The 22,333-nt window shown below is 37.9% G+C and overlaps 1 protein-coding gene across 1 annotated transcript; it reads right to left on the reverse strand.

Annotated features, from left to right (window-relative positions):
• Positions 1-1,084: 1,084 nt before the first annotated feature.
• LOC111718507 (zinc finger protein 420-like) lies at positions 1,085-21,953 on the reverse strand. Its single transcript, XM_031961656.1, has 2 exons — positions 17,638-21,953; positions 1,085-3,456 (listed from the first exon to the last, which is right to left on the reverse strand). The coding sequence occupies exons 1-2, from the start codon at positions 18,606-18,608 to the stop codon at positions 2,220-2,222; spliced, it is 2,208 nt and encodes a 735-aa protein (XP_031817516.1). The 5' UTR covers positions 18,609-21,953; the 3' UTR covers positions 1,085-2,219.
• Between the last annotated feature and the right edge of the window lie 380 nt (positions 21,954-22,333).

Genomic DNA, 22,333 nt, shown 5'->3' on the forward strand with positions numbered 1-22,333 from the left:
CCTTGGAGCTGCCCAAGTCCTGATGGGCTCTCATCTCCCAGCTGTGACTCCAGAAAAATAGGCTTTATTAAGGTCACTTGTGGCTGAGGGGGAGGGGAGCAGCCCTTTGCCTTTTTTCTGAGCTGCCTCTGACAAGCACATCACACCCAGCCAGGGTTTTCCACACCTCTCAAGCCACTGAAGGTGCTCCTGACGATCTCGGAAACCCCGCCACCCAGGCGTGAGCTGGGGCAAGGGACAAGCGTTTTGCACTGCACCTTGCTTGCCCTGTGAGCTAAGCTACTTCTTTTCCTCCGCCTTTGATTAACTTTCCTGTACAGAAGAACGAGGCTTGGGCCCTGTGCTTGGCTTCCCAAATGCACAGAAACGTAAGGAGTTCCATTTCCTAACCCTGGAGTCTGAAATGCAGGATCCCACGGGCAACACGAGGCAGGGGAACTGTGCCTGACACAGAGTGGATCACTAATATCCTTGGTGGGCTAACTTTGCCCTGCTGTGACTAAGTGAATCTGCCTTCATTAAATGTCCCATCTTCCACGAGGATTCCGTGTCATTTCGGCGTGGAAGCCAAGGTGTCCGTCAGCCTGGATCAGCTGTAACCTATCCCGGAGGAGCAAAGATCGCCTTTCCGCAGTGAAGGTCTGGGCCAGTCGTGTGAGACAACACGTGTGCAGAGGATCCATCAGGACAGTTCTTCCAGATCTGTGAGCATGTGAGCAGGAGTGAAGGAAGCAGATGGTGGTAATCACTCAAGACAGAGGTGATGGCACAGTGTGACTGGCAATGGGGAAAGGGGCAGGGGATTAAAGACTGGATGAACACATACACCAGAATGTTCCCACGATGGTTTCCAGACTGAGAAAGAAGGAGAGTACACACAGCTAGTGCAGGGATGATAGACTATGAAAAGATTGGAGGAAAGGAAGCTCGGGGTGAAGATGAACAACAGGATTTGGGATCACAGGCCCCGGTGGGTGGGTATGGAACAATAAAAGATTAGGATCAGACACAGGAATTTTGGATTTCATGAATCTAGAAGATTAACACTGATTTAATTCTCTAGGAAATATGCTCACTAGCAAAATATCAGAAGTCGAATAAAATTTATTAATTAAATCAATAAACATGAATAGTTTGCATTCTAGCATTAAATGTAAAGACATTACAAAATGGCTTAAGTAACAAAAAGCAACACAATCATGTTGCTCAGAGAAATACATTTAATGCAAACGTAGATGCCTGGAGTAGCTAGGGAGTGCACTGGATAGAGTGCTGGACTCAAAATGAGACCTGCATTCAAATCACACCTCATACATTTACAAGCCGAGTAACACTGCAAAAGACACAACCTCTAACAACTACAATTTTCTCCTTGTTGAAATGAAGGGAGTGGGCTTGGTGGCCTCCAAGGTCCCTTCTAGCTCTAATTCTTTGCTCCCGTGACCTAAATTAGACATAGTGGGGCTTTTTGCCCTATTCCTCTGATTGTAAGTAAGATTTGTATAGTCTGAGAAAACTTTCTGATTGTTACATCTGTAATTCTCCACAATATTGAATCTGGGGATGTTCTATTAGCTACACGCTACCACAGAAGGCTGTTCCACATATTTAAGAATTCTTTTCAGGATTAATCAGCTAGTTGGTATTGAATAAAGTGTGAGGATTTACTACATGCCTTCCTACATTTATTTAACTTTGAGGCTACTCTACAACAGGAATCCCCTAATAGCTAAGTAGAATCAACTTGTAATAGAAGGCTTTTGATACATCTAACAGGCTTCTTTGCAGTAAGAATTTCCCAGTGCTTAACAAGGACTGGACAATGACTGATGACTTTCCAACGTTCCTTTTATTGATAAAAACTTCTTTCTTGATATGAATCATCAGAAATTCAAAAAGTCACGTGTTGCAATTGAAGATTCATTACATTTGTAAGACTTTTCTATAGCAGGAATCGCCGGATTTCAATAAATTATGTGCAACAATTGAAGCTTTTCCCACATTATATGACTTCTCTCCATCACAAATCATCTAATGTTCAATAAATAATGAGCTGCAATGTAGCTTTTGCCACGACTTCTCTCCAGTATGAATACTCTCGAGTAGACTAAGGCTTGATCTTGGAGGCAATGTTTCCCCACGTTATTGGCATCTGGAAGGCTACTGGCCGGTACAAATGTTCCCATCCTACATTAACCTGTCAACGAGTCACCTTTGTCCTAAGGCTTCTCTCCAGCATGAACCTTCTGGTGTCGAACGAGACTACCTTTCTGAGTGAATGCGTTCCCACACTCCTTACATTTATAAGGCTTCTCTCCAGTATGAATCCTCCGGTGTTGAATCACATGGGAAGAATTAGAGAAAACTTTCCCACATTCATGACACTTATAAGGCTTTTCTCCGGTGTGAATCCTCTGATGCCGGATGAGGCTCCCGTTTTGAATGAAGGCTTTCCCACACTCCTGGCACTGATAAGGCTTCTCTCCAGTGTGAATCCTCTGATGCTGAGTCACATGGGAGGTCTTGAAGAACGCCTTCCCACATTCATTACACTTGTAACATTTCTCCCCAGTGTGCATCCTCTGATGTTGAAGGAGGCCAGATATATGAGTGAAAGCTTTGCCACAATGACTACATAGATAAGGTTTCTCTCCATTGTGAATCTTCTGGTGTTGAGTGAGGGTCGAATTCTGAGTAAAGGCCTTCCCACAGGCTTTGCATTTATAAGGCTTCTCTCTGGTGTGAATTCTTTGATGCTGAATAACGCGTGAGGTATTGGAGAAGGCTTTCCCACATTCATTACACTTGTAAGGCTTCTCTCTGGTATGACTCTTCTGATGTTGAATGAGGCCAGAATTCTGAGTGAATTCTTTCCCACATTCATGACATTTATAAAGTTTCTCCCCAGTATGGATTAGCTGATGTTGAATAAAGTATGAGGATTTACTGAATGCTTTCCCACATTCATTACATTTGAAAGGCTTTTCTTCAGTGTGAATCATCTGATGGACATTAAGATCAGATTTCTGAATGAAGGCTTTCCCACAGACATTACATTCATAAGGTTTCTCTCCCGTATGGATCCTCTGATGTCGGATAATGCTTGAGTTGTGAGTGAAGGCTTTCCCACATTCGTGACATTTGTAAGGCTTCTCTCCAGAATGAATCTTCTCATGTTCAGTAAGGTGTGAGCATTGTCTGAAAGCTTTTCCACATTCCTTACATTTATAACATTTCTCTCTAGGATGAATCTTATGCTGTTTAGTCATTTCTCTCAAATCATTTCCCTGTTGCCTCCTTTTCTGGCTGTCGTGTTTCCCCAAATCTGAAAATATGGAGTAGCAAAGACTGCCCTCTCTGAGACTTTTTATTTTCATAACCTGGGATGACTGTTCTTCTGGAATATTCTCATTTGGAGTCACCTCTGTGGTTGCATTGCTAGTCTCCACATCTGAAAGAGATTAATAAATCGTGAATTTCTCCACTTCTCCAATCTGGGAGAAAGGGGATGGAGTGATGCAACTGAAAATGGTTTCCAGTGGTTTCCAGTGATTGGAGCACATGAGAACTCTCAAATATGGCTTGACACTCTGGAAAGACAGTGACCAAAGACAATGGAAGAAAAACAAGGAATCATCTAAAGATTTTAGAGAGACATTGATGTATACATACTAGGATCACCGTGGATGAGGATGATCAAGGAAGACTGAATTGTAGGATGTTTGTGAAATAGACTGTGATAGGATCACTCTTAGGTAGCCTCTGATGAATAAGATTTAAAAAAAAATTTAAGAGAAGAAACACAGAGAAAAGAAACTATGAGAAAAATAGGGGATCTGGGGAAATATCCAAAATCAAGACTCAGGTCCTCATTATCCAAAAGTTAAAAGACTAACATCACTAAACAGCCACTCTGTGCAACAGAAAGGGTTTTACCTCATTTCCCAAATATGTAAAGAAATGAGCCCGATTTATAAGAATACAAGTCATGCCATGGTTGATAAATGATAAATGGCAGTTTTCAAATGAAGAAACCAAATCTATCCACAATCAAAAAGAAAAATGCTCTAAATGACTATTGACTAGAGAAATGCAAACTAAAACAACTCTGATGTACCACCTCATATCTATGGGATAACCTAATATAAATGAAAAGGAAATTAATAAATGTTGGGGGGGAATGTGGGAAAATTGGGACACTAATGCACTATTGATGAAGTTGTAAAGTGATCTAATCATTCTGGAGAGCAGTTTGGAACTCTGCCCAAAGGGCAGTGATATTTATACTAGGTATCTATATCTATCTAGATATCTATACTGTATCTCAAAGGGATTTTTTTTTAAGTGGGGAGGGGAGAAGGACCTATTTGTACAAAACAATTTATAGTAGCTCTTTTTGTAGTGGCAAAGAATTGGAAATTAAAGCGTTGTCCATCAGTTGGAGAAAGGGTGAACAAGTTGTAATATATGATTATGATAGAGTATTATTGTACTTTAAGAAATAATCAACAGGTGAATTTCAGAAAAACCTGAAAAGACTTACATGAGAACTAATGCAAAATGAACATAATCTGGAGAACATTGTACACAGTAACAGCAATACTGTACGATGATTAACTGAATGACTTACTGCTAACAGCAAAACAAAGATACAAGACAATTGTAAAGGACATTATGAAAAATGCTATCCACCTCCAAAGAAAGAACTAATGGTGTCTGAATGCAGATCAAAGCATATTGTTTTCACTTTCTGTACTTTTTTCCATGGCTTTTCTCCCTTTGGTCTGCCTCCTTTCACAACATGATCGATATGGAAATAACTATATTAAATTATTGTCTCAAGGAGGGAGATAAGGAAGGGAAAAAACAAATTCAGAACTCAAAAAAAAGTAATCATCTTTACATGTAACTGGGAAAAATATTTTAAACAGAAAGGAGCTTGAATTTGACATAGGTTCAAATTTCAGGCCTATTATTTACTCCATTTTTGTTGCTGTTCAATCATTTCAGTTTAATTCAATTCTTTGTGGGAGAACCCATTTGGAATTTTCTTGGCAAAGTTACAGGAACTGTTTGCCATTTCCTTCTCCAGTTCATTAGACAGATGAGAAAAGTAAGGTTAACAGGGTTAAGTGACTGGCCCAGGGTAACACAGCTAATAAGTATCTGAGGCCAGATTTAAATTTAGGAAGATGAGTTTTCCTGCCTCCAGACCAGGCAGTCTGTCCACTGTGCCACTTAGTTACCCCACTCTGTATTTTATCTAAGATACTGCATCCGTATATGTTTCTTCATCTGCAAAATTAAGGAGAATCAAACTAAAATAGCTTAGTTTGCTTCTCTGCAGTTTTGACCCATCAGTTCTGATAAATCCTAATATGTCTTATATATATCCATATTTTTGACCTTTGTCTCATGCTTTCTACACACCATCTTACTTCATCAAGAAGTCCCTATCATGAAAGTTTTTTATTCCTATTTTGCACGTTGAAAGAAATTAAATATCTTATGTGGAGTCATAGAAAGAAATAACAGATCATTTTTATATAGTACTTTCACAGTTACAAAGTCACTATTATCATTTCTATTTAAACCCATATCTGAACCTACTTTCTGGTCTGTCTTGTAGCTATCTTCCAATTTGTTATTTTTTTTTTAAAAAATCTTTTTGAGCCACAAAGAAAGAGAAGATACAGATGACATCTCAGGAAGTGTGGCCACCATTTCTCCAGATATTCCATTCCACTCTTGGACACATCTAATTTTTATATCTTTTTCCCCTGACATCAAGCCAAATGTTCCTCCATTGCACTTCCACTCTTTGTTCCTAGTCCTGTCTTGAGGCCAAAAGAATAAATCTAATACTTCTTTCAAAACAGATTTTAAATACCTGAAGATAGCCATCATGCTTCCTTCTCAATTTTCCCCCCTTCCATTATATATTTTCTTGATTCTTTTAACTAGTCCTCATGTGACATGGACTCAAGATCTCTCCCCATTCTGGTTGCTGTCTACTGAACTATTTCCAACTTATTAATGTCCTTTTTAAACGGTGATGTCCAGAAATGAACACAAATCCAGATGAGGTCTGATAAATGCTGGGCACTTTTTGCCCTTTTTAATACACCCTGTGATGGCATTAGCACTGCTGGATTGGACTGAGCTTGAAGTCCATTAAAATTTCAAGATTATTTTCAGAATTTGCTGTCTAGCCTCACATTATCTTCAATTTGTAAAGTCAGTTTTTTTGTTCACAAGTGAAAAAGTTTATATTTAATTTTACTGAATTCTAACATGTTAGATTCAGCATTATACCATCAAGTCTATCAACACAAGGTAGGATCTTTCTGGATCATGGCTCTGTCACCAGAGGTAACTGGTGGTAAAGTGGCTAGAACTCCTGAGTTTGGAACCAGGAAGACCTGAATTTTAATCTGGCCTCAAACATTTACTAGTTGTGTGACTCTGGGCAAGTCACTTAAATGGTTTGCCTCAGTTTTCTCATTTGTAAAATATAGATAATAAATAGAACCCACTTCAAAGGACTGCTATGAGGACCAAATGTGATAATATTTATAAAGGATGCTTACTTAACACCCTGCCTGGTACATAAGAGGGGATGCATGTCAGATTATTCCCAGATTTCCTCTCCTCTGCCAAAAAGTGAAAATAATAAAGGTTCACTTTCCTTAAGGGTTTCCAACATTTCCATTCCAGCAATCATTTTCTCCTTGTTAGTACATTGCCTAATACCCAGCAAACAGTACATAACAATTGACTATTATTTTTAATATTATATTACTGAATATAATATTATTGAATGAATATTATTGAATATATAATTCTGCAATGAATTTCCTTTGGTTAGCTTCTCTATTTTTGGAAGGAGGAAATAATCATTCAAGAGAGTTGGCTATACTGGTTTTGGCAAAGAGAGCTTCAGCAGATATCTGCAAAAATGAAAACCACTATTCTTACCATATTATGACTCTGTAGCTGGCCTATGATCTCTTTCCCAAAATACTCATCTAGTTCCTCTTTCTGCCCAGATAATCTGTAGTATACATCAATGACAAAAGTCCTTTGATTTCTCCCTCCTTTTATCTTCATACAAATATATTTCTTCATATTTCCTTCTTTAGTTAACAGAACTTCTTTCATCAACATAGGGTGATAAGGACTGTGTTTGTGCCTTGTTTGATACAGATTTCCATATAAGAGAATTCCCTCTATCAACAGAAACTAAAATCTTATTAGCAACTGAGTCTGCAGAAAGCTGTCCTTAGCATAAGGCTGTTAACTGATTTGCCCTGGTCTCACAGCCACTTTGTTTAAGAGACAGAATGTTCTCCTTTGCTCCAGACCAGCTCTCAAATCAACTTACCACAGTGCCACCTGCATAAAACCCTTAACATAAAAAGCTCCTCCAACAAACCCTTGTTTAATTGCACTGTTTCTTTTGAACAAGTTGCTCAAACAGGTTAGGATTTCATCCCACGTAAGATTTCATGGGATTTGAATGGTTTGAGAGTAGAAAAAAGATCTTTCTTGCAAATTATAACATAAGAAATTTCTTTATGAAAGACAAAGCTACTTCTTGGTTCTTTGGGAACCATTTAACATTATAAAGAAAGACCTTTAACTTAATTTTTAAATATAAAAATGAAGAAAGTTTCAAGGATATCAAAGAAATGGACTACCATGTCTGTTGTACACTTCAGATATTCAAACATTACAGTACATCAGCTAATTTGCATGTATTTTATGATTATGGAGAGTAAATTAAAAATGTGAGAAGTCATACAAACATTTGGAAATTTAGATGTGTTTATTTTTTGTTTTTTGTTTTTAAAGAGGACTATCGACTTGATGGAAAAATTTGGAGAATTGTGTTTTAAAGACAGGATGCTTTCATTTAAGTCTCTGAATTTAGAGTAACCTGCAGAACTGGATATAGGAACCTGAAGGGGTGAGGGCAGTCTCTGACTAGGAGTTAAGATCAAGCAGCTAATTGGTTGCATTTGATTTCATTGAACAGCAACACCAGTGCTGCCACCTAGAGCTGCTCTCTGATGTGAGAAAGAAAAGCAGAGAGTTTGCAGCAGTTGCAGGATGAGGCAGGTCAACCTGAACTGTCTTACTGTAGACTCCATTCTGACTAGATAAGGGAGACCCGCTTAAGGAACATTCTTCCTTCCACAATTCAAGGAAAACTGTTGTTCACTTTCACAGTGACAACTACAACAACGTCAAACAGAAAGCATTTCAATAACCAAAGTAAAGCCTGCAAAATTACAAAGAAACAAAGGGGCTTCCAAAGAGACAAGAACACAGTCCTCCCTGACTATTTTATAGATCTGGAACCCCAGAAGCGTGGAGCACAGAACACATTTCCCGAGGACTGATCAATTTCATTGGGTTTTCCACTTTTTTGTTGTTTTGTTTTGTTTATCAGGATGAACTGTGATATGGACACAGTTCATGGGGACCATGACTCTCCACCCAGAAGCTTTGGCTCTTCTCAAAGCACCACAGAATAGCATTAGCTTTTTTGTTGGGAGTGGGGAGCAAACAATGAATTGTAATCAGAGACATTTTAATAATGTAAAGAATAGAATACATAAAGAATTTTTTTAAAAATATTAGATAACTATGAATGAAAATAAAGGTTGTACACAGCCAAGACAGCCATCCAGCTCTTTTGATATTTCATAGCTCACTCATCATTTGGATCATCATTATTATTGCTATTACAATTGTTACTGTTCCTGCTTTATTGTTTCTCCTTGTAGCAAGTTAAAAACTGAAGAAAAGCTAAATTCACACAGGCTGTGCTTCTGTCTGGATCAGATTTTCATTGCTTCTGTTTGGGTTTGTTTCCTACTGATTACTTGAGTAAGAAAAGTTAAATATTAACTTTAACTGAGAAATACATCATTTGATCCTGGAAAATTACAAATACTGGATCCAAGTTCAGAATGTTTGATTTTTATGTGACAACATTTTTCTTAAAGATGAGCTAAAAGACTACCAGGCAATTAGTAGTATTACTAGTGCAGACAATTCTGGCTTTACATGAATTCACATTACACAAAGTTGATTTAAGAAGGAAATACACAATCCAAAAATAAAGTATTACACAAATTCAAATTCTGAAATACTGTTACCTTTCCTATATAAGTGTCTGCTGGCACACTGTCTCTCTGTCTCTCCCTTGCTCCTCACGCTGGCCATCTTGCCCCTCTGATGGCACTCAGCACACCACACACACACACACACTCACTCACTCACTTCATGCTGGAGAGACTCCATAGCAAGACCAGGACTTGGCTCGAGAGCCAGTGCTAAGAGCAGACCTTTGCCTCTGCCCACATTCTGGCCTGTCTGGTCTGCCACTGCTGTCGTCCCTCCACCTGTCCACACCTAACCATTGGTCTTCCCCCAGCCCACCTGTCTGTGTCTGCGTCCAAGCTCTGTCTGCCACGCTCATGTGTTCTGCCCCCTCTGCCCCCCATGTTTCTCTGCTCCTGGCCCCCATTTCTCTGCCCCCCAATACTTCTGTCCCCCAGCCCCTATATATTCTTGAACCAGGTCAGCCTCCTCCCTCCCTCCATTGGCTGTCCCCTTTCTGCTTCCCTCCTTCCCTCCCATTCAAAGGCAAAACTGCATCATGTAAAACTTGCTCTTTGAAGACATCTGCAAATGGATTCACTTATGTAAAGAAAGAACTGTCAGTAATTCTTTGTGATTACAAAAGAGTAGATTTATGACTACTTGGTGGCAGAGTGGTCAGGATGCTGGACTCCCAGGCCAGAAATCAGGAAGACCTAAACTGAAATCCAGACTCAGATACTTCCTATGTTCCCTCAACCATAACCTCTACCTGCTTTAATTTCCTCATCTGCAAAATAGGGATCATAAGAGCACCTCTCTCCCAGGGTGGTCAAGAAGATACAATGAGATATTTGTAAAGTACTTATTTGAAAACCTTAAAGTGCCACATTACCTGATGTTTCCACCACTTTACAATGTACAAATATTAATAACTTTATACCTCAAAATGTACGATAGGATTACTAAAGTCTGTCAATATTTTATATCTGCTTTAGGATGAATAAAACTGTTATGCAGATATAGTCACAATGTGTATATGTTGATGGGTGATACAGTTATTTATCATATGACATAATCTCCCTATATTTTAAAATGTTGATTCTAGTTCATCTAGTGTAATTAATAATTCTCATTTGGAAGGGCCACTCAAGAATCAATTAAAAAAAAAAAAAAAAAAGGAAAACCAAAAAAAAAAAAACAACCTGTTTAAGGGTATGGAGAATTTAAACAGCTTGTAACCGCAATGCTCGGGTTAAAAGGAAAGGATTTCCCCAAGTAGGAGAGGACGGATCAACAGGCAAGCAGTGAGCAGAGTAGTTTTGAGTGGTTAAGATCCCAGATGTACCAAAACAATGAACGCTCTGTCCCAGAGTTATGAATTACCATAATCATTGGAATTTCCCTCCTCCGCCTGTGCTTCACTGCCAGGTTCCTGTGTGATTACACCACAGATGGCAAGTCCAAGGCCGGGAGACGGCAATCTGGCCTTATACGTGTATTCTGATGGGCCTTGTGTATGCATTTGTTTTAATACAAATATTTACACTGTCATTTCTTTCGCATTATTGTAGATCCAAAAGTGCCTTTATTGTGAGTGGCTGGTTATAAAGAAAGAAATACATTAGCTGGAGTTGAGGGAAAACGTATTTCATCTACACCCAAGATTGAATTTGAATGAAAATCTATGTTGGTGGGGATCTCTCCCTTGGAAGACAGATCAAGGACAAGTGGAGTAAGTGAACCAAGCCCAGAAGACAATGAGGGACCTCACACACCAAGCAGAGAACTCCCCTTACAATGGGGATCTAATGACAACCCAACCCCCATGGCCGTGAGTTCAAGGCACATCTGCAGCTTTATTTTGGTGGTGTACTTGATTTCAAGCATAAACATAAAGACACTAAAAGATGAAATTAAGTCACTGAATGTAGATAACTTGTGGGGAAACTAAGAAAGGAACAGCTGGATCTGGGGAGGGTTCTGGATAGATAAAAACTTGGATGCAATTGCAGACAGCAGAAAGGAACCCGCAGATACTCTGAAGAATACAGAGTGGTCATGAAAAGAGGGGCCAATGTCCTGGAGAAGGCCTAGATATATGAGATTAAGGGGTTCTTTTGGGGAGTGTGAAAACCGAGTTAGCACCCTGGATACCTTAGAATCAGCAGGAGTCAGGATAAGCAAAAGTCCTTGGTCTTTATTCTTGGTCTTTATAGGTAGGAGTGAATTGGATGGATGCAGGATCTCCACGACCTTCCTTCTCTTGGTCTCCCACCAAAAAGTGACTCTGGCTAGTCTTACTCCACCCCCTAGTCCCTCCTACAATTCTCTGTATACACCAATTATCGAGCCAGCACAGAACAGTGGGAAAGGCCATTTTCCAAGCATATGCTTATAGAATATTGTCCAATCAGTAGTTAGCCTTAAGTGCTCGGTTGTCCAACCTCATTGCATGAACTTAAGAGTTTCAGCCCTTTACAGGGGAAGGGTGGCCCTGGCAAGAAAAAAGATTAGTTCCTCAATAGATACTGAAGGAGAAGAGAGTAAAAAACCAGATCCTCAGTGGATATTGGAGGAAAGGAAATAATACAAGGGAAAGAAGGAAATAGGCATTTATTAAGCAGCTATTATGTGCCAGACATTGTGCTGATATCTCGTTTTACATAATAGCTCTCAGAGGTGCTATTGAGGAAACTGAGGCAGAGAGAAGTAGAATCAATTGTTAGAAGACAAAGAAAAAAGGATGGGAATAGATAATACTTGACCCATATTTTTAATCTGAACTGGTCAAAAAAACACATACATATGCACACACATGTATACACATCCACATACAGCCACACACACACACATACATACATACACATATATACTCAAGCAGTTGGGTACAGAACTACATTTCACCCAACAGGGAAACAGTAAGGAAAGGGGAGAAGAAAAAATAAAAGGGAGAGTGGATTAAGGGAAAGATTAGTTCTAAGTTAAACCAAGTATAAGCATAAAAACTGGATTATGAAGAGAGGTTGAAGAAAGGAGAAAGGATAACAACCTGTAATTGGGCTTTGGGCAAAGGAAAGAGAAGGAAAGACATAGGAGCAGAAGCAAATGACATGATAAGTTAGCGGATATGAACAGTTTTCAGAGGAAAAGTAATCCAAGTTCTCAATAGCTTTATTTAAAAATCCTCCAATTACTAGAGAAATGAAAATTAAAGTTACTTGAGTTCTATCTCACCCCCCACTTTTTAAAAAAATTGACAAAAATGGAAAATATCAAATAATACATTAATGAATTGTTGGTAAACATAGCTATAGCTGAGCCATTCTTCAAAAAAAAAAAGTATTAAACTGCTCCTACTCTTTGAATCTAGCAATACTAAGTTTACACTCCAAAGAAATCAAATAAAGAAAAGGAAACCTATGTACAAAAATATTTATAGCAGCTCATCTGATGGTGGCAAAGAACTGGAAATTAAAGATGTGTTCACCATCTGGGAAATAACTGAATAAATTGTGTTAACTTGATGTGATAGAGTCCTACTGTGCTATTGTACAGTTGTTAGCACTAACTTCAACTGGTTCTCCAAAGCTGAGTGTTAAAAGTTTTAGTGTGAACATTTGCCCCTCAGAAATCAGGAAATGTTACAAATCAGAAGTGATATATTGTTTTGTTGGTTGTCTAGACTGAAGTAACAGAAAAAGGTAACCATGCAATTACCCTTAAGTGAGCCCATGCATTTCTTCTGAGAGGGTCAGTTGTTAAAACGCTTGCCAGCATGCTCATGATGAAGGGAACGGTTTCAGAGAATCCTGGGAAGATTGTTATCAACTTCTGCAGACAAAATTGATCAAAGCTAGATCAATTCTGTACTTTATTGTAAAAACAGACAAATTGCAAAGACTCAAGAACTCCGATGAACACAATGATGCACAATTTCCAGAGGACTCCTGATGAAACTTGCTGTCCCCGTCCTAAGAGGGATGAACTCAGAGTTCAGAATGAAACACATACATAACTCTCCTGGACATGGCCAGCAGAGCAGCTTTTCTGCTTGACTATTTGTACCTTTTGCAATTACTTTTTCACAGTCAGGAGATGTGGATATTCGTTCATTTAAAAAGCTTGAGTTGTCTGATGGTAATTCAGTTCCAGGGGAAGATAAGAGACTTGCTAGTCCCTTTGCACCACACCGACCACCCCAGCAATCCCTCCTTAGGTTGGGGGCTTCCACCCTAAGCATCTGGGAGATTGAAGACAGAACTCTGCATCTGACACAAAGTTCTTCCTCCAATACACTTACCTGAAAGTGAGGGCGGAAAAAATTCATCATTTGACAAAAACTGCTGAGAAAACTGGAAATTAGTTTGGCAGAAATTAGGCATGGACTCACACTTAACACCATATACCAAGATAAGATCAAAATGGGTCCATGATTTAGGCATAAAGAATGAGATTGCAAATAAATTAGAGGAACATAGGATAGTTTACCTCTCAGACTTGTGGAGGAGAAAGGAATTTGTGACCAAAGAAGAACTAGAGACCATTATTGATCACAAAATAGAAAATTGGATTATATCAAATTAAAAAGCCTTTGTACAAACAAAACAAATGCAAACAAGATTAGAAGGGAAGCAACAAACTGGGAAAACATTTTTACAGCCAAAGGTTCTGATAAAGGCCTCATTTCCAAAATATATAGAGAACTGACTCTAATTTATAAGAAATCAAGCCATTCTCCAATTGATAAATGGTCAAAGGATAAAAACAATTTTCAGATGATGAAATTGAAACTATTTCTACTCATATTTAAGTGTTCCAAATCACTATTGATCAGAGAAATGCATATTAAGACAACTCTGAGATACCACTACACACCTCTCAGATTGGCTAAGATGACAGGAAAAAATAATGATGAATGTTGGAGGGGATGCAGGAAAACTGGAACACTGATGCATTGTTGGTGGAGTTGTGAACAAATCCAATCATTCTGGAGAGCAATCTGGAATTATGCCCAAAAAGTTATCAAACTGTGCATCCCCTTTGATCCAGCCAGTGCTACTACTGGGCTTATACCCCAAAGAGATATGAGATACTAAAGAAGGGAAAGGGGCCTGTATGTGCCAAAATATTTGTGGCAGCTCTTTGTAGTGGCTAGAAACTGGAAAATTGGAGAATGGTTGGATAAATTGTGGTATATGAATGTTATGGAATATTATTGTTCTGTAAGAAATGACCAGCAGGATGAATACAGACAGGCCTGGAGAGACTTACATGAACTGATGCTCAGTGAAATGAGCAGAACCAGGAGATCATTATATACCTCAACAAGGATACAGTATGAGGATGTATTCTGATGGAAGTGGATTTCTTCAACAAAGAGAAGATCTAACTCAGTTCCAATTGATCAATGATGGACAGAAGCAGCTACACCCAAAGAAAGAACACTGGGAAATGAATATAAACTGTTTGCATTTTTGTTTTTCTTCCCGGGTTATTTTTACCTTCTGAATCCAATTCTTCCTGTGCAACAAGAGAACTATTCAGTTCCGCACACATATATTGTATCTAGGATATACTGCGACATATTTAACATGTATAGGACTCCTTGCCATCTAGGGGAAGGGGTGGAGGGAATGAGTACAGGAGGGGCGGAACAGAAGTGAGTACAAGGGATAATGTTGTAAAAAAATTGCCCATGCATATGTTCTGTCAATAAAAAGTTATAATAAAAAAAAAAAATACGAGAAAAAAAAAAAGGGCGGAGGAAATGTGCTATTTAACTTCTGCCTCTTCAACTACTATGCCGAGTCTGAGGAGCTCCAAGCGGGCAGCAGGCGCAGGGCCGCACCTTCTTGGCTGTGGCTGGGGAGCAGTCTCAGCCCACATCACCCAAGGTGCAGACAGCATACCCCTGGGAGACCCCCGTGGCCATTCTGCACTAGCCAGTCGTGGACCAAAAGCCTTCCCCTGGCTCCACAACTAGAAATGCCCCAATCTCTTAAACAACTTGACTAGCAGTCACACCTAGGAGGAAGGGGGACGATTCCTTTACTCAAAGCACAGGCAACATCAAGTGGTAAGAGGGGTGGCTCTGAGGCCCACCTCCCCAACCCCACCCTCGCCCACACACACACACTTAAAGTTTTGGTTTGCTTTGTTTGTTATTTTCAGTCCCAGGTTCATGAAGAGGACTCAAGAGTTCAATCCACAGAGTTTCTGGAGCTTAGAATTCCCAAACAAATACTGAGGTAACCCAGAAGAGAAGCTCTGAGAAGCCAAGATCCCAGAACACCAGTCTGAGGAGCTCTGCACTTGGCCTTAATAGGTTTAGTGCTATGGAGCCTAAACCCATTTTCCAACTGAGGTGTACAGAGTTTGTTTGTTCTCGCTATATCTTTGAAGTAAATGTTCCTTTATAAAAAAATACTGGACATAAGTTGCCAAATAAAGCTAGTGTGCTAGCCATTCACTCCTTAAAAGGGGGTAGAATACAAGGAAAAAAGACCTCTGCAAATCCCTGAAGGTACTAGAGAAACCTGAATGGAGTGGAGGGAAAGAAGATAAAACCATGTTACATAAGTAAATTTCCTTTTCTTACCTCAAAACTTCTCTAAACATGTCAGAGTGGTCACCTCTGACCTCTTACGGAGGAACAAGGACTGCCTAGTTACTGAATTCTCAAATGAGAGGAAATATTCTAAATTTATAGGGAATCTAATTAGATAGTGTCCTGACTTTTTTCAGCTCTATTCAACAGCATGCTAGTAAGAATGAGACTCGGATGATGGGAACAATCTAAGGTTAGGTTTATAACTGTCATCAGGACAGATTCAATAGAAGAGGATTATGGGGAACTGGTTTCCCTAAAGGTTGAGACTAGGAAGGAAAGAAAAGAGAATGTGGGCAGGGCAAGCATGAGTACTCATAGATGAACAGAGAGGTAATAGAGGTCACTGTCAGAATGAATCACAAGATCTGAGGGATCATCAGGCAAGAGAGAAAAACAAAATGATAAAAATTAACACCAGAAAATCAAATTATGGAGCAACATAGGAGATGAAGATATAGTTCACTTGCTGGTCAAAAAGGAAATGTCAGAAGTCAAATTGAATTTATTAATTAAAACAATAAATGCAGATGGCTTGAATTCCATCGTTAAATCAAAAAGAACTGGTCAAGAAACAAACAAAAAAAAAACCCAATATTATAACATTATAACTATACTGGGGGAAATGGCTTTAATAGCTTAAAATTGCAGCAAAATTTTTGGAATACATACATGTATGTGAGAGAGAGAAAGAGAGAGCAGAGAGAGAGAGAAGGACAAAAAGGAAGAGAGGAGAGAGAGAGAGAGAAACAGAGTGAGATAGAGGAGAGAGAAACAAAGAGACAAATGGGGGTGGAGTAGGGCAAGAGAGACAGAGACAGAGATCTATCATTTACAAGGAGCTAATTTTGTGCCAAGCATTGTGTTAAGTGCTGGGGATACTGAGAAGAAAAAAAAAAAAGTTTCTGCTCAAAACAGTATGAGGCTTATTTGGGGAGAAACAATCTATAGAAAAGTTTTCCCCATCTCTTGTACATCAAATTCTTATTTGAGAAATTAATACAAAGATACTGGACACAAAGACATGGTAAGAAGTTTCTTCGGGAAAGACATCCAAATACCTGCTAAAAAACACTGGATTTAATTAATCTGAATTAATCCTACAGATGAATGCTGAAGATTTCTGGGTCCACCCTCCTTCAATCTCAATTCTTCTAAGTGGATTGTTTTCCCCAAATAAGTTTCAAGCCCCATAAGCAGAGATTGATTTCTTTTTCTGTTTGTAAACCCTGGCATTTATCAAAGTGCTGGCACAAAATCAGTCCTCTATAAATGACTTTAAGAAACTACTGAATACTTTCTATAATCCATACATTTATAAAGTGATTTTTCAGTAAGAATCCTTTGATGGTTAATGCCAAAAGAGATTTTCCCACATTCTATCCAGTAAGAGTCTTCTGATGTTTAATGAAAGTTGAGTTCTCAATAAATTCTTTTTTTCACGTTCTTTGTAGTTATGAGTATTCTTTCCAGTATGAATCCTGAAAATCCTAAAAAGCACTGAATTGAGTGAATGCTTTCCCAAATTATTTACATTTATGAAGCTCCACTCTAATATGCCTCAGCTCAATACAATAAGGATTTCTCTCCAACATGAATTCTCTGATGCAGAAAAAAAAAGTCAAGAGCTAAGAAATGCTTTGCCACAGTCATTACAATTATAAGGCTTTTTCTCCTGTATATATCTCTGATGTAAAATGAGTTTAAAGCTCTCAATTAAAGAATTTCCACACTTGTCAGATTAACAAGGCTTCTTTCCAATAGGATGCCCTTGGTTCTTAGTGAGATCTAACCTTTGAATGAAGGTATTCTCATATTCATTATAACTCTAAGGCTTCTCTTCAATATGAAACATGTGATGTGCAATAACAGTTGAACTCTGAATAGTTTCCCCTTCATGCATTCTATTTCAGGGCTGTTCTCCAATATGAACTTTCTGGTGTAGAATAAGGCTTGAATTTCGAGTGAAGGATTTCCCACAATCACTACATTTAAAAGGCTTCTCTCCAGTATGTATTCTCTGATGCTGATGCAGGTAGGAGTTTCGAGTAAATGTTTTCCCACATTCATTACATGTATAAGGCTTCTCTCCGGTGTGAATTCTCTGATGTACAATAAGGGTAGAACTTTCGATAAAGGCTTTCCCACATTCGTTGCATTTATAAGGCTTTTCTCCAGTATGAATCCTCTGGTGCTTAACAAGGTCTGATCGCTGAATGAATGTTTTCCCGCATTCATTACATGTAAAAGGTTTTTCTCCAGTATGAATCCTCTGATGAACAATAAGGGTTGAACTCAGAATGAAGGATTTTCCACATTCATTGCACTTATAAGGCTTTTCCTCAGTATTAACATTCTGGTGTACAATAAGGTCTGAGCTCTGAATGAAGGACTTCCCACAATCATTACATTTATAAGGCTTCTCTCCAGTATGAATCCTCCGATGTACAATAAGGTTTGAGCTCTGAATGAAAGCTTTCCCACATTCATTACATTTATAAGGCTTCTCTCCAGTATGAATCCTTTGATGTACTGTAAGGATTGAGTTGCGAGTAAATGCTTTTCCACATTCACTGCACTTATAAGGCTTCTCTCCAGTATGAATTCTTTGATGTACAATGAGGCTGGAATTATGAGTAAATCCTTGCCCACATTCATGACATTTATAATTTTTGTCTCCAGAATGAATCTTCTGACGTTTAACAATTTTTCTCCCATCACTCTCCTGTTTTGCCCGCTGACTCTTTTTATGACTCTCACTTTCCCTACAATTCCCCAAAGTGGGGTGGCACTGTTTGCCCCCTCTGAGTTTTTCTACTTTTAACCCTTGGAATGACTGTTCTCTTGGAAAGTTCTCTTTTGGGGTTGCATCTGTAGTCTCAGTCATAGCTTCCAAGTCTGAAAGAGATTAAGAAAAATGGTGAATTCCCTCATTCTCTGAGTTCGGAAAAAGAAAAAATTAAGATGGGACAATACAATTAAAGTGGTGCTCAAAGACAGATCGAACATAATGTTGAGCATCCTTAAATATATCCTCACACTGTGGAAAGAGAACAGGGAACATGTGGTGTGCAATAATAGTCGCAGAGACAAGGGAAGCAGAAGAGGAACCATCTGAAGCAGTAGTTCTCAAAGTGTGGTCCAAAGAATTCTGGGGTAGGAGGAGGAAACCCTTTCAGAGGGTCTGCAAATTCAGAATTAGTTTTTATTTTAAATATGGTATATATCTATAAATATAACCCACACAAACGAAAACTCTTTGGACAGATTCTCAGTAAGTTTTAATAGTATAAAGAGACTGAGAATAAAAGTTTGAGAACCACTGATGTAATAAAGAGGTGGAAAAGGGATAGATGAAAACATATGTGTTAATATAGAAGACAAAAAGAAAAAAGTTACACATATATGAACATAAACGGTGTCAAACTCAAAGTGAAATAGAAAACATAAAAATAACATCTGTTGTAATTTAATGAATTTTGTCGAATGTTTCCCAATTACATTTTAATCTAAGTTGGGCAGAAGATTCATTCAAACTGCAGCTAATTTGCGGTCCACAGTTTGACACCTTTAAACCAGAAGAATGGAATGTGAGGTTTTCAGCAAAATAGATTAGGATGACATCCCTATTTGGTTATGAGACTTAAAATAATCTCAGGAAAAAGCATGAAAAAAAGGGAAGATATGTGAAAAAGAGCCTGGATTAGGGAAACTTTCTGGAAGGAGGACACAAGCCTATGGGTCTCCTATAAGGTCCTTTCAACCCTCCCCAGCAATCAGGAATTAATGCCTTCTTCTAGCTTCAGTAGGGCCCAGATCCAGAAGCATTACTAACAACTTGATGTTTTTTGTGGGCGATCTCGATATTTAGCTCCTCGTGATCTTCTACATGACAAGCATGGCACCCCAGTCTCAGAAAAAGCTCTCAAGCTTCTTCATCTTACCTATTCTGAGGCAGTCCTCCTCGCCACTTTCAGGACAAAAGATTGAGGACTCGAGAGGGGACTTGTATCTCCTGTGTTCCTCAACTCACCCAATTCATTATCTTTTCCCCCAAACCCTGCCCTCTTGCCAAATCATGGCATCTTTACCTTTATCATACTTTTCTTACATGTCCCCTTCTCTTCCTTATGTAGTCAAAGCCCTATTTCAGGCTCTTATCTAGATTATTATAAAAGTCCTTTGAGTAATTACTCTGTCACTTCTCCTCTACATCAATCCATCCTCTCTATTCAGTTGCCTAAACAATTTTTCTAAAGAGTATTTCTGATCCTTCTGCTCAATGAGATCCCAGATGCTCCCTTATTGCCTCTACATTTATTGGCATTTTTGTTGTTTTATCATTAATATTGTCTGCTATTTTGACAGTTTTCCTAATATTAAACTAATCCTGAATTTCTGATATAAGGTCGACCTGGTCAAAGAGTATGATCTTCATGATATATTGTTGTAGTCTTCTTGCTAACATTTTCTTTAAAATCTGTCAATGGATATTGACCTCTATTTTTCTTTCCCCATTTTATTTTTTTTACTCCCTCTTGTCTCAGTAATTTCCAGACCATATTTATATCACAAAAGCCACTAGGTAATCTCTCTTCTTTTACTATTTTTTCAGTTAAAGTAATATTGGAATCCATTGTACTTTTAATATTTGATGTAATTATTTTGTAACTATATCTTGTCCTAAATGATTTCCCATCATCCTCCCTTTTGGGAGCTCCTTTATACAATTTCTTTTTCTCAGATTTAATTTTTTTAATTTAAATTTTAAATTCTCTATGTCCTGTTCTCTTGATCTGGATCTCTTGAATATATTTGTAAATATCCATCTATTTCATTCATTTGTCATTTTTACTTGGTATATATTTGGGCAAAATGCTTTCTAATAATTTCCTTTGTTTCATTTGTTGTGAATTCTTTTTTTCCTTGAATGTATCAGCAAACTGCATTCTTGTTAAGAAAAAAACTTTTAAGTTTCTATTATTAATTCAGTGAGTTGTTTGTTTTCAATTTTATTAATCTTTGTGCTTTTTAACATCTCTAATTCATTGTTTAATCTTAATTTATTGCTTTTTTAGCTTTTTTAGTTACATGCCCATTTTGTTGTTCTATTTTTTCTGTTGATGAAAATTCTTAAAAATTAAACTTTAGTATATTCTTATTGTCACTGTCTTTAATGAAAGTATCTGTTGTTTTTATGATTTGTTCTTTGAACCACTAATTTTTTGGTATTAAGCTACTTAGTCTTTATTGATTTTTAATCTTTTCTGTAGTAGCAATGTATCGAATAAAACTTTTATTACACTTCAATCAATAAAATATATGTCTAATATTTTTGCTTTGCTGGATCAGTTTCTGAGATGTTTGTGCTGACATATAGTCAATCTTTATAAAGGTGGTATAAGAAACATTTATATTCCTTTCTATTCAATTCAACCTCAATCAGAGGTCCAGCATACACTTTTCTAAAATTCTATTCAGCTCAAGTTCTTTCTGTTTATTTGGGGGGTTTAAGATTTGTCTAGTTCTGAAAGGGAAACACTGAGACATCCAACTATCACAGTTTTGTATTCCATTTCTCCTTGTAAATATTGATATAATACCACTAGAAATTTACATATGAAGCACTGAAATTAATCTTCTTTGTCACTTTTTTTTTCTATTTCCTCTTTACAAAGAAATATACTCACAGCCAGTAATACTCTGTGCAGTCCAATTCTCTTCTCTTTCGTTCTCCCAGAGTCCAATTATATATTCTTACCTTTTCTTTTTTCCTCATAACCCTTCTTGTAATTCACTCTCTGAGGTTAGGATATTTTGATTATGAATAATCTATAACAAAATCGAACTCCCTTTTTATTCCCTGCCTTCTTCCTTCTCCTCTCCCTTCCTTGTTTCCCTGTTGAGTGAAATACATTTCTGCAACCAACTTTGTGTGTGTATTCTTTCCTACTTTGACCATTACAGATTAAAATGAGGTTCAAACATTTCCTCTTCTCCCTATCCTTCCTCCTCCTTTTCCTTCTCACTAACATAATCCTTTCCTCTTTTTCCTTTCTTCTTAAAGATCACCAAAATAAAATGTGACTCCCAGACCCCTGTCTTCTTTGGTTTCTTCTATTACCTCTGATGTTATTTATTTCATCTTCCTCCATTATAATGTAAAAACTTTATTTTTGTAAAATGCATTCTGATTGCTTGCTTTTATTTACCTTTTTATGTTTCTCTTGACTCCTGTGTTTGAATTTCAAAGTTTCTACTCATCCAAGGTACTCCCAATAGACTTTGGATAGAAAATGCCATCTGCATCCAGAAAAAGAACTATGGAGACTGAATGTAAATCAACACATGCTATGTTTGCTTCTTTTTTTCTGTTTTTTTTTTCCTCTCCCATGGTTTTCCCTTTTGTTCTGATTTTTCTCTATTAAAATGATTCATAAAGCAATGAATGTTAAAAAATTAATTTAAAAAATAACAAAGTTTCTACTCGGTTCTTGTCCTTTCATCAGGAATACTTGGAAGTCTTCTATTTCATAAAAAAAGGCCATTACTTCCCCTTCCATGCCACCCCCAATAGGATTTTACTGAGTTTTGCTGGATACGTTATTCTTT

Source organism: Sarcophilus harrisii, chromosome 3 (genome assembly GCF_902635505.1).
Source record: "Sarcophilus harrisii chromosome 3, mSarHar1.11, whole genome shotgun sequence".
Classification (NCBI taxonomy): domain Eukaryota; kingdom Metazoa; phylum Chordata; class Mammalia; order Dasyuromorphia; family Dasyuridae; genus Sarcophilus; species Sarcophilus harrisii.

What these genes read in the sequence shown, in the direction of transcription:
- LOC111718507 (XM_031961656.1), bottom strand. Translation starts at nt 18,608, where the DNA reads ATGACTGAGACTACAGATGCAACCCCAAAAGAGAACTTTCCAAGAGAA. An exon ending in AAAGTTCATATTGGAGAACA is followed by an intron (nt 3,457 to 17,637) that starts GCCCTGAAATAG and finishes TTATTAATCTCT; the next exon opens with TTCAGATGTGGAGACTAGCA.